The sequence below is a fragment of the Aythya fuligula genome, chromosome 2 (genome assembly GCF_009819795.1).
Source record: "Aythya fuligula isolate bAytFul2 chromosome 2, bAytFul2.pri, whole genome shotgun sequence".
Classification (NCBI taxonomy): domain Eukaryota; kingdom Metazoa; phylum Chordata; class Aves; order Anseriformes; family Anatidae; genus Aythya; species Aythya fuligula.
In genome coordinates, this window is record NC_045560.1 from 152,987,206 (window position 1) to 153,000,272 (window position 13,067).

General features: G+C 36.6%; 1 protein-coding gene across 4 annotated transcripts in view; it reads left to right on the plus strand.

The window, feature by feature from the left end:
• Window positions 1-13,067, plus strand: part of KHDRBS3 (KH RNA binding domain containing, signal transduction associated 3) — a 93,746-nt gene that overhangs the window by 31,991 nt on the left and 48,688 nt on the right. For all 4 annotated transcript variants that reach the window (XR_004252909.1, XM_032181785.1, XM_032181786.1 and 1 more), the window contains exons 3-4: window positions 5,433-5,549; window positions 8,922-9,068. Coding sequence is in view for 3 of the 4 variants with exons in the window: in XM_032181785.1 (XP_032037676.1) it covers window positions 5,433-5,549; window positions 8,922-9,068 (264 nt within the window). In the remaining variant the exon portion in view is untranslated. The remainder of the gene's footprint in view (window positions 1-5,432; window positions 5,550-8,921; window positions 9,069-13,067) is intronic.

Consider the following 13,067-nt stretch of genomic DNA (forward strand, 5'->3'; position numbering starts at 1 on the left):
GTTTTCAATGAGATTGATCAAGATGGAGAATTTCTTCCATTTCATAGGCTACTATTCTAAAAATTGCTTACAAAGCTATAATTAAGTATTGAGCAGATGTCAGAATTAGTAAGAAGTGGTCCATACTGTTTCACTGAAGTGATACTCTAAATACATTCTCAAAATTAATGTGCAGGTGTGCATTAATCCCTTAGCTCAACATTTAAAGTTAAAATACATACATTACACATGCAAATGTCATTTTAAAATATTTGCAGTTTTACATAGTCATGGAAAGATTAAAATATTAATTACATGACTAGTTAAAAACAAACTTTCACGACAGCTGGGTTCTAAGGATTTCCTACAGTAGGAATGAGAAATGACATGAGTATATAATCACAAGTGATATGAAGGAACAAGTGTTAGGTTTAATACCAGAGAATTTTTGAATAACTTTATAGTAATTGACCAAGTTTAATGTCAAATAGGTGTTTAGAAGCCTATTACTGTTCTGAGAGCTGTGTGAAGGAGACAGCACTCTGTGCTGGTGTAAATGCATGAAATAGTTCCATTCCTATAGGAACCTTATTCTCTTGAAGTGAGTAAGAAAAGTTTTTGAAGTTTTCCCGGTTTCAGGTCATTCTAAGGGCAAGTGCCCTGAATGTTAATTTAAATATTTTTATTTTTTTCTAGTAAATCTATCACAGAGGAACCGTTGCAGAAAACTAATATATCAAGAAAGCTTTCTACAGCTTTGACATTGGCTGGCTAGAGCTTTACAGCACAGCATTTGGTCAAGCATTTGTATTTTCACTAAGTATTTTAAGCTGGATGAACCGTTCTCAGTAGACTTGTCTTGGTGGGGATAAACAAGGATTACTTTTTATTATATCCTTCCTCCTGTAATATATACATTTAAACATGATGTAGCATTGGCATTAATTCTTTTTTTGCTGAAATTCATACAGTAGATTAAATGCTCACAAAAAGGATGTCTCATTTGTATAATTCCTTTGTAGCAGTGTTTTTTCCAGAACTGTTTTCAGAAAATAGATTTAAGCAGTGCTTTGGTAAGGAAATAAATCTCTAGATAACTGTTAAAGGCATATTTTGATGTGAGGATTCTGAAGGAAATGGGTGTTAAGCAGTAATGTCCATAATCTCTGTTGTACTATATCTGCAAAAATGCTTTATTAAAACGAGGATTTATGAATACCTTTGGCTTAAACAGTAGCTGAAGTAACAATTTCTAGTGTTTTTTCCAATCCCTTCCAAGTCTGTTACTCTGTATCTTGATAACATTTTTACTAAAAATAGTTTAATTCTTTTGCTATAATCTTGTTTCTGTAGGTACCATATCTGGCACAGCCTTGAGAGCAGTCCCAAAACAACTTCATGATGATGTTCATCTTCAATTTTATGTATATAATATATCCATAATAAGATCTTGATTCTTATCTAGGATATTGCAAGCTGTTTTAATGTATAGACAGCCCTTGTTTTAATGCTACAGAATATCACTCATACCTGGCACTTGTTCCTACTTCAGGTAGCTGAAGAGAATTATTTGCAGGTAATAGCTTCCAGACTGGCCTGGGCTGGAAAGCAGTGTGACTGCTTTAATACAGCATTAAGCTGAAGCTAGTGGACTTGAGTACAATTTGGGCTATTTGAGTGCAATTCAGATATGATCATGCTGTACAGGGGAGCAAGTAAAGAGAGGAGCCTGGCATTTCTGATTTTGAGCTAGAGCTGATAAGTGACTGATCCAATCTGACTTGCCCAGACCTGCACCAATACCCTTTTGTTACTATTCAATGCCTAATTCAGAGTTTATAATCTTGAGTTCAATACTGGGCCTGTACTTGTTTTTTTTCTAGGTTCAGAAGGGCAAATAAACTTTAGGAATGTGAAGCATGGGAAGCAGCCATGAAACTTGTACATGAGCTAACTTCTACAAGAATTTAGATCTGCCAGATGTACTTGCTTCTGGTTCACCAGCAGCTAGGCTGGATTTATTAACTTTGTAATGAAAACTTGTCTGCGTGGGGTTTGACTTAGGTTTGACTCCTAGTTCTTGACTACTTGAGATAATACCCTGTATAAATAGTGAAAGCAATTTACTGATTCTTTTTGATTTGTTTCTATATCTTGGTGAAATATTTAAAACTAAGCTTTTGCTGATCAGATGTTTCACATTTAATATAAAAGGGAGATAAGCCAGTAGTTCAAACAACATCCAGTATTCGTTCAAAGTAAATTTTCTCTACTGAAAATACTGAAAAGCTTCATTCAATATCACATGGGTTTTACAGAATCTGAAATATCAGTCGATTTCTAACTTTCTTACATGTGAACAAAGTCTTTAGAAGTATGTAGTAAGCCATTTCTAGTAACCTCTGGTCACAATCCTCATTTTAAGCTGTATCTAGATGTACTGTACCTTCAAATCAGCAAAATTTCAGACTTGCAGTGCAGATTTCTCATGCTTCAGAGTTGTCAAATCTAATATTTGTAGCATGGGTGCACAGGAAAGAATAGTTCAGTGGATCTCAGGATATAGATAATACATTTTCATGTTCATTAAATGTGTTGTCTAGAACATGTCAACTGTGCAGCTACTTGAATAGCTACCATATCTAGCATCAGCACTAGATGTTTTCTTGTATTTGCAGAAAAAAATGCAAAAACATTTGGTATTAGTTTTGTGGGTCAAGCTTTAGATATATTTACACAGTACTTGGTTTTAAACAGAATAAAACTATTTGGTTTTAAACAGCTGAGTAAACAAATCTGCTTTGGATCACAACTCTTCTCTGAGCTCCGAAGCCAGCTAGTTGCTTTTTCTGAAAATTACATGCAAAAATAGAACCCATTTTTGTTGTTGCAAGTGTGCTCTTCCATCTAAGTTGCATTTTTTTATTTTTTAATGGTCAAGTAGTTTGTTTCAGTGATGTGATGTTCAGCCTTATACACTGTGTAGTTAAAATACATGCTTGCCTACTGCTAGATTGTGATAAATATTCACATGGAATTTCACTCAAAAAACCTGAACTTACTAAAATAAGTTTAAGTCTATATCAGACTGTAGGTATTGAACATTGAGAAATAATTTTAGCATGCTCTACTCTAAATGGAAAACCTCATTTAGAAATGAATATAGTACTTGTTTGCATTAAAATAGTCTTGTTAATTCAGAAAACATAAGTAACCTGAAATAGTAAAAAGCTGACAGTATTCCATTACATGAAGGTTTCCATTTAAGTTTAGCCGTAGTCCCTATTCATAAGCAATGATCCTTTATAGAGGTCATTGACAAGGTCTTATATTCACTTTCGGAAGTTCAGTATTTGTTACAGATTATTTCAACTAGTTTAAATGCTTTCATTGCAGGAACACCTTTGTAATTGTGAAGGTGTAGATCTGTAGTAGAGGACCTCTGGAAAACGTGTAGTACAACCTTCTGATGACCTCCTGACTGTAAATTAGGTGACACCTGAGTCCTGAATACTGTCAGCAATGGAAATTTCCCCCATTTTGGGCAACCAATTTCTAACACTTTTTCTTTGATAGCATGTTAAGACCTGTAAGGACAAAAGCAATGTAATATGTCTAATAAAATGGAGTTAAAGGTATCACCTGAGGATTTATTGAAATTTGAACAGACAGCTTCAGGAAATACTAGTTAATGAAAGGCCTTAAATACAATAGCTGGTGTGGACTAGTCATCCATGGCCATTCATTCAACTGTATCCTGTTTCTAACTCAGGAATCAAGCTCACAGGTTCTAAAGGGGAGGAGAATTACGTTTTCATTTTTAATAAGCTTTTTTTAATGCTTGAGTTTCTTTTGTCTCAAATTGAAGTGGGTTAACTGGAGCTGTAGACTTTCTTCATTGCAGGAGGACCACAGCTGGGCTCTTTTTTTTTTCCATCAGCACTTCCATTGTAGCAACAAAGGAGTTTGTTAGAGCTTCTACTTCCCCATTGTCAAGTGTTATCAAATTCATCTAGGGGGATAAGGAGATCAAATGAGCTCATTGTGGCACTCTAATGATGTAGTACTAGAGGAAGAGTCAACTGTTGCATAAATGAAACCAGAAAAACAAATAGTTTAAATGTATTTTCTCTGTAGCCATTTTAGCAATTTACCGATTGCTAAAACTGTTCTTTTCACGATGAGTGGGTCACTTTAGATTACAACAGTTTGAATATCTTGGTTTTACGAAGTCTTATTGGTGATAGTAAGTACACCTGAATAGTATTTTATTTCATAAACTTATTATTCTGAATTGAATCAATTATTACTTTTAAGAAGTGATAACATTCCATCCAAATTTCAATATGCGGCTTATATTTATTGGTGCTTTTTGATCCCCCCCCCCCCCCCCCCCCCCCCCCAAACTTAAATAGAAGCCTGTATACTTCAAATGAATCTTAATGTTTTTTCTAATTATCCTTCAAATTTTGTATACCTTCCAAAAGGTAGTACAATGATATACAAAATTGGACTATTGAATTCACACAGCTCTTCTCCCAGTATGTGACTGGGAAAATGCTTTGTGGAGATTTCTTGCCCCTGTGCGCTCCTTTGAGCTCAATTTTGTCTTTAAATGACAACAGGAACATTACTTTTGTTATTTTCCCTGTCTCGGGTAGGGTTTTGTAGTTATGTTCTTTAGCTTATTTCCCCTATGGAGCACCTTCTTGGCTGAAGGAGCATCATGTATTTGTGGTGGCCTGAATTTTAATGTCTTCCATAAATGGATGTGTTTAGACTTTCCTCAAGTAATTTTCTTCCTGTATTTTTGTTGCACACCACTTTTTTCTCCCTAGTTACCTTAACAGTAACGCTGTGGTTAGGAACCCCAGATGGTTTTGGTAAACTTCAGTGATAATAGGGGTTGAAAAGCAATTGAGAAGGTCTTAAGAATGTTAATTTTGGTTTGGGAAAAGATTTATATGTTTACATTTTCTGGTTTTAATTCCCTGTTTCTGTATTTTAGTGTAGGGTATATTGTATGGGTTGCTGTATTACTTCATAAATCTTAATGGCAGCATAAGGCAATTCAGATTTTTTTTTGTCTTCAAAGCTGTGGTTGGTTGCTACTGCATCTGTGAGAAATAGCTGCCAGTTTTGTTTTTATGGTTATGTACCTGATAACAACTGTTGAAAAACTGAATCACAGTTTGACTGAGCACATCTGTTCAGCATTGAATGTGACACTTTTTTATGCTGTTTCAAAGTTCTTTGAGTTCAGATATTTCTAGGTTTCTGTTGGCATCTGGTAGAGTCACTAACTTGCTATTAACTTGTCCAACACATTTGTATTTGACTGTCATAATTTAATAGTTGCACCTAAAACAAAAAAGAACTTTATCCAAGTGTACTCCATTTTGCTTGTTTCTGTGCTTAGAAATCCAATGGGTTTAATGTCTGTTTTCTTACAGTTCAACTTTGTGGGAAAGCTTTTGGGTCCACGTGGCAATTCTCTAAAGCGCTTGCAGGAAGAAACACTGACAAAAATGTCTATTTTGGGAAAAGGTTCTATGAGAGACAAAACAAAGGTAAGACCTGAATATGTTACTGGAAAGTGATTAAAATTCCTGAATCTTTAACATTTGGAAAAAGTTTAGAGTGTTTACTTCTCCAAGAACAAAAGAAAAAGTCTGAGAGCAAATAAACATAGGTTATGCTTGTACTCATTAGATTCAGTTGGAGTCTGTTTTCTGTGAGGAGTCTATTCTCATGACCAGTATTCTGAGGCTACCGTAAGGTGTACTCTTGGTCCCCAAACTAGAGTCCCTTGGGAAGCAACTGTGGCATTATCAGTGGCCTGTCACTAGATCAGTCCTATGCTACTTATAATGAATAATGCCCAAGTGCTTTCACCTTTGAAAGGAAGTGATTTACAGATAGTCAAAGATTTTCACAGAAAATAGCTTGTAACATTTAAACTTGACATTTAATAACATTTAGTTTTATAGACAAAGAAGAAAACAGCTGATGAAAGGAGATTAATTACAAGTGAAAAAAATCAACCCTGACTGAGGATGATTTATGTGGCTTAAGCAAATGGCCAGTTGTGGTTTTCATTGGAATGAATTTCCTTAAATTGACATAATTTTTAGTACATCTCTCCATAAGCAAAGTAAATGTTATGTGATTTATAGAGTATTTGTTGAATTTGATTAGAGTCCGTAAAAGACTCGATTTTTCTGTGCAACTAAATTAAGAACTAATCTTAATTCCTTCTTGAAAACCTTAATAGCTTTTATTTAATACAATTATAAAAAATAAACTTATAAAAATTTATTATTGTATAGTAAAGGCTTGAAAATATGAAAAAGGGTTTATTTGGAATGGGAGCTGTTATGTTTTAATCTACAGTATAGAAAATGCAAGTAATTTTAGAGCACAGTAGTAGTGAAAAAAAAACCTATGTTGCTAGTAACTTGAAGACAATATGCTAGTTTGACTAGAGAATAAAGAAAAGTGTACTTAAAATTCCTACTAAAACATCTTTACAAATAAAGGCTCCAAATACTACTTTAAATGACATATGGTGAACTTTTCAGTTTTTGTGGAATGTGTTGAACTGACATTATTCTGTTACCATGCATGCTTTTATATCAAAATGCGTGTCATGGAATAGAAAGCCCTCCACCCCCTGAGTTTTTCTAATAGCTCTGCAGTAGAAAGGTTTTCTTCATATTAAAAGCAAAAGCTTAAGTTGAAAAGTTCATATCCTAACTTCAAATCCACAAGCCTGGAGGAGTCTTAAAGGTTTCTATTTGAATCATTTGAACTTTTCATGTTTCTTTTTGGTAATGAAGTAATTGTTCATATCTTTATTTGACTTTTTCCTAGTTGAGATGCTAGCCAAATGTGCTGAACTAAAATTTTTTAAATGAAGTGGCTAGTAAATTTTGTTACAGGTTGGAGAGCTGTTCGCAGATAATTTTAATGCAATTAATATTTGAGTAAGGTTGATACAATTGTAGGTCTGATAGGGCTTTTACAAAGGATAAGGGATGTAGACATTCTAGAATAATATAGGTAGAACAGATTGTTTATTTGGGGTAGTTCTTATAAAGCATGAAAGCATCGTTCAGAACTAAATCAGACCATTAATTACTACCAGTTACTACTTCTGGTACTCAAACCTGTGGAATATGTAGAAGGTACTGGTGCCATAAAGGTATCCTGTTGCTAATAACCTAAAACAGGTTGCATCCGTCTCTAGTTCTTTGGAGGCACTGCTCAGCCAGCTGGAGACTCCATATGTAGAACTTAATAGAAAAGAAACCTTAAGACATTATTTTTTTTTCTAGCTTTGCTTGGATCATCTGTGCTAATTGTTTCAACCATCTTTTGCTAACAGATGATTTAATTTTGTTTGCCTTGATCTTAATACGTTCTGGGTTAGTACTTTGGAACTGCTATATTAAAACTTGTCCAAAGAACAAGCAAATGAGAGAATATTAACTATATAGTTCTCTTTGTATAAGAAGGAATAGCAGTCTTCAATTCTGGGCTTCTCTTCAGTGTATTATTTGGTGTCAAGTTACTGGTCAGAAAGGCTGGCAAGTTCTCAGATGTGACTACTTTATGCATTCCTTAGAAAATCTAGTTGAAACTTCATTATTTGTCAAATACCAAACTGAAGTCCATCACTCTTGCCCTGTTTGATATAATACTTCGATCTTGAATATGGAGAGAAACTATTTTCTCCTATAGGAGAACAGTAGGTAAACAGACTATACTGCTTTTTCTGTTTAGTAATCCATGTGCCAAAACAAGCATTTGCAATTTCATCATTGCTATGCTCAAATACAGTAATGTTCAAAGCAGTGGTCTAGAGAAGATGGTTTGGGCTAGAAGCAGGGTATCCCTGCAATAGGCAGGGACACCCCACCAGACCAGGTTGCCCAAAGCCCCATCCAGCTTGGCCTTGAGCACCTCCAGGGATGGAGCATCCACAGCTTCTCTGGGCAACCTGTGTCAGTGCCTCACCACTTTGAGTGAAATATTTCTTTCTTGTGTCTATTCTAACTTGAGAATAGGCACATAATAGACAACATAACCCTGTTGTAGTTTAGAATATCACTCATTGTCCTATCAATTGAGGCCCTAATCAGGGCCCTGTTTAGGCCCAGGTGTCTCAATCTTTATGTACTGAAAGGCTGCAATGAGTACTTGCCAAAACATTTTCTTCTCTAGGCTGAACAACCCCAACTGTCTCCTGTCTTCATAGGAGAGGTGTTCCAGCCCTCTGATAATCTTTATGGCCCTCCTGGACCTGCTGTAACAAGTCCATGTCTGTCATATGGTGGGGGTCCCAGAGCTGGATAAAGTACTCCAGGTGGTGTCTCATGGGAGTGGAGTAAAGAGGAGGGGAGAATCACCTCCTTCAACTTGTTGGCAAAGCTTCTTGTTTATTCTCTTGGAATGCACCCATCACTATCTCAGTGAGAAAATGAAAAATATTTGAGGATTGCTGTGAAACAAAGATGGAAATACTGGTGTAAAAAACTTGCTCTTATGGAATATTGGAACAAACCTGTTTCTAAAGACCTTTTAATAAACTTTAAAGTTCATGTTATTTGTTTCTCTGTAATCTCTTCTGTGTGAAACTGTTGAACATGGGGGGGAAAAGTTTTTCTCCCTTGTATTGCCATTCCTGTATGTGGATAGAAAGTGCTGAAGCCTATTCTGTGTATTACTAGGCATGGTGTTAAGTAAACTGATAATATTCTGATATTTTAGCAGATGTTATTGTTTGAAACATGTCAGGAAAATATAATTTTGTATTTTTAGTTGACATCTAAACATGAGCAAACAGTAAATGCAAATGTCTCCAAAGGAATTTTAACACTTGTTTTCCTACCTTCTCATTTTAAACATAATAGAACTCCAACTATTTTCTATTCTCCCAGGAGGAAGAATTGAGAAAAAGTGGAGAGGCAAAATACTTCCACCTAAATGATGACCTGCATGTTTTAATTGAAGTTTTTGCTCCACCAGCAGAAGCGTATGCCAGAATGGGACATGCATTGGAAGAAATCAAGAAGTTTCTCATCCCTGTTAGTATTTTTTTGTTCCTTTATTAGACTTTGATCCAAGTAGCAGTTTTGCAGAACAATTAATTCATCGTGTTTGATGTTATTGTTCATTAAAGTCCTTATCCTAATATTTTGATACTTGCAAGAAAAATCATTTTTAATTCATGTATACTGTGATATTTTTAAATAGAAAGGTCACTGGAGTTAGAACTGTTTTCTCCAGACTGTTCTTTAGTCTCTAAAATCAACTTACTGTATGATATTGGTCAGGACATCTTGCTTCATTTGCTTTATCTTGAAAAACCTTCAAAAGAGTGGTGTGTATAAGTCCTTTCCTTCTGATAATGCAGCTACTATATGAATGCGTAACTGTCTGGATGAAGTCTGATGTCATGATAATAAGAGCTATGTTATTCTTGTTAACTGGTCATGTACAAAATATTTAAGCTCAAATTATAAAAATGTGTTAATATGGAAGTCTTTACAAAACAAAGCTTGGGCACTTGAGGTAGTGTTAACTGTGTGCAGAGGTCCTAACTGTATTAGTTCCACGGTGAATGTTGTATTGGTTATTAAATGAGCAAATGCAGAAAGCAAAACATGCTCAAGGTATAATGATTTTTGGTTTCTTTTTATAAGGTGCTGATAATGTTATACAAGTAGTGTTCTTGATTAGTATCAGATCTGGAAATGTGGGAAACTTCAGTAAGGGAACTTTGCTAAGGTGTATACCTCTGAGTGACAGTAGCACAGATGTTGAGTAAGTTGGTATAGGTGTAAGAACCAGTTGGTGTGTGTATCAGCTGTATGGCTGCTACAGCTTTTTAGGAGTACAGCTGCAATTTCTATTCCAGGGTGAAGCAGTTGGTGCTGATGACCTGACAACACTAGCATGTATATATATTTTGGGAGTTTTATATTGCACTAGTCTAGATCCATGAAACTGGAAGTCCCCAAGTGAGCCAGGTTGACTGTGTGCTCCTTGGCTGTTTGTTCTCACTTGATTCTTCCTGAATGAAAACTGGTTTCTTACAAAAACGTGCCCTGAGTTGGAGGAACAAACACCCAGCCAACTCTGAAATTGTGTGGGATCTGTTGGAAGTTTGTGGAGCCCAATTCATCCCGGTGTACTCAAAGAGCTGGCTGATGTCATAAGACCTCTCTAAATTTTTCAACATTCTTGGGAATACAGAGCTTAAGAGTGGCTGAGGGAACTGAGGCTGTTTAGTCTGGAGAAGAGGCTCAGGGGAGACTTTACTGCTCTCTACAGCAAAAGAAAGCTGTGGGGAGCTGGGGGTTAGCCTCTTCTCACAGATACCTAGTGATGGGACTAGATGGAAGGGCCTCAAGTTGTGTGTGCCAGGGGAGGTTTAGGTTGGAATGAGACATTTCAGAGTGGTTGGGCATTGGAACAGGTAGCCCAGGGAGGTGGTGGAGTCACTGTCCCTGGGGCTGTTAAAGAAAAGGTTGGATGTGGTTTTTAGGTTCTTAGGGACATTTAGTGTGTGACACTGGTAGCAGGGTCATGGTTGGACCAGATAATCTTGGAGGTCTTTTCCAACCTTTATGATTCTACAAACTGGGAGAGTTCCTAGTCAACTGGAAGTGGGTAAATGTTGGCCACATTTTCAAGAAGGGCAAGAAAGAATACCTTGCTAACTACTAGTCTGTCAGCCTTGTCTCAGTGCCTGGTAAAATTATGGAGAAGATTGTGGGAGTTACTGAGAAACAACTGAAAGACAATGAGGACACTGGTCACAGCCAACATGTTCATGAAGGGAATTTCTTTTTATGGCAAGATTAACCAGGTTGGATGAGGGAAACCAGATGATGTGATCATTTTATATTTCAATAAAGGTTTTGATGCTGTTTCTCACAGTGCCCTTCTGTATAAAATTTCCAGACTCCAGCTAGATGAAATGCTGGATATTTTATAACATGAACTAATGCATGGCAAGCAGTGATAATCAGGAGTTTTATTCAGGACTATATCCTGATGCAAAATATAGTATAAAATCTGTGTGTTTTAAGACAGTTCAAGTCCAAAGGAATGTACTGAGTTTCCAGAAGCAGAAGAAGATTGGGGGAATCTTATCAATGTCCATATATACCTGGAGGGAAGGTACAAAGAGAACAGAGCCAGGCTCTTTTCAGTGGTGCTCAATGTTCAGAAAAAGAGTCAATGGGCACAAACTGGAGCACATGAGGATCTGTCTGAACATCAGGAAGAACTTATTTACTGTATGTGTGATGGAGCACTGAAATAAGTTGCCCAGAGGTTGTAGAGTCTGTCTTGGAGATAGTCAAAAGCCATCTGCACATTGTCTTGGACAACCAGCTGTAGGTGTCCATGCTTGAGCCGGGGAGTTGGACCAGGTGACCTCCAGAGTTCCCTTCAAATCTCAACCATTCTGTGAATGTGATTTATCTTTTAATGGTAAATCAAGCATTACATCATAAAATTGTGAACAAGTTAAAAATAACTTTATTGATGTATATGAGAGGTAAATCAACATACCACTGTTCAAACGTCTGAACTGATTATGTAGGGACACCCAGCAGAACTTGTAGGAATGCTGGACTGTCATGTTGGTTACTGTATTTACATGATTCATGATTGTGTGAAGCCTTAAATATATTTTCAGTATGAGATAAGGGAGTTGTATTGTCTACTCTAGTGAGCAAACGTGTGTTTTTAGATAAAAATGCACGCAATTTGACAAATGCATTTTACATTCACTGAAAATCAGGATGTATGTCTGGTGTCCACATGATCTTATTTCTTCATTGAGCTCAGTTCACTTAATGTTGTAATAAATATGCTTATCAAAATCTAGTTATTACTGTACTGCTATTAAGCCAGCAGAATTAGTCTGATAATGAGCAATTCCATTTATTGGTTAGACACTTTTCCTACTCTTTTGATTGCTGCCTTTATTGTACTGAGCTGAACTGCATAATCTCTCCTGAAATATGAGATCAAGTCAACACTGTCTTAATTTCCCTTTGGCTTTTCAAATGTAATCTTATCACAATGGTTCTAAGTGCTGTAATCTTTTCTGCCCCTTCCTTGCGGCAGTAACTCCATGAAGCAATAAGGACTGGCTTTGTATCCTCCTAGAAATAATATTGGGTTAAGTGCAGCCAATGCAATTTGATTTTATTTCCTGGAAGATCTGCTGTGGCTTTCTTAGCAAACTATCAGTTTTCTTTGAAGCAAGAAGTCCTGCTCTCAGTACCTGACCTTAATTTGTGTTTTTTACAGTACAAGCTAACTATGCCTTCTAACACTAGGTGTTGATCCTGACTCATGAACATTGTGGAAGTTTTTCGCTTCCCAAACCAGGCTGAATATACAATCGCATTTGATGCTAGAGTGCAAAATACAAAATATCCTTGTAGCTGAGTAAAGCAAAAATGCTACAGGCTTCTCTAATCTTTCAGGATCCACAAACAAACACCCTTACTCACCCTTACTTGAAGGTCAGCAGCTGCAGCAGTGTATAACTGAAAGCAAGACATAAAAGCTTCTGATACATTTTTTTTTTTTTTTGGCTGTGCTTATCAAGTTGCCTTGATTCTTACCTGGCTTGTTATATTCTCCTTTAGATTAGGTAGTCTGTTTATTCTGGCAAGACACTGACTGCTAGATTGGTGGATGTTGTGCTTGGCATTAATCCATCCCAGAATTCATTCTGTCAGATGGACAAAAAGCTAGATACTTTCCCCTCAGCCTTGCCCTGCTGCCTTCCATCACCCAATCCTGTGTGCAGTGGGAGTAGTGACCGATTCACCAGAGGGCTCTGCTGCCATCCAGAGGGACTTGGACATGCTCGAGAGGTGGGCAGTCAAGAATCTCATGGAGTTTAACAAAGTGCCAAGTCCTGCACCTGGAGACATACTCCATGTTCAGAGAATGTTGTCAAGAAAGACGAGATGGATAATGTCTGTAAAATGAGAGAACCTTTGCTTGTTTCAAGTTCACCAGCAGCATTTGACTGAAATGCATTTGACCATTGC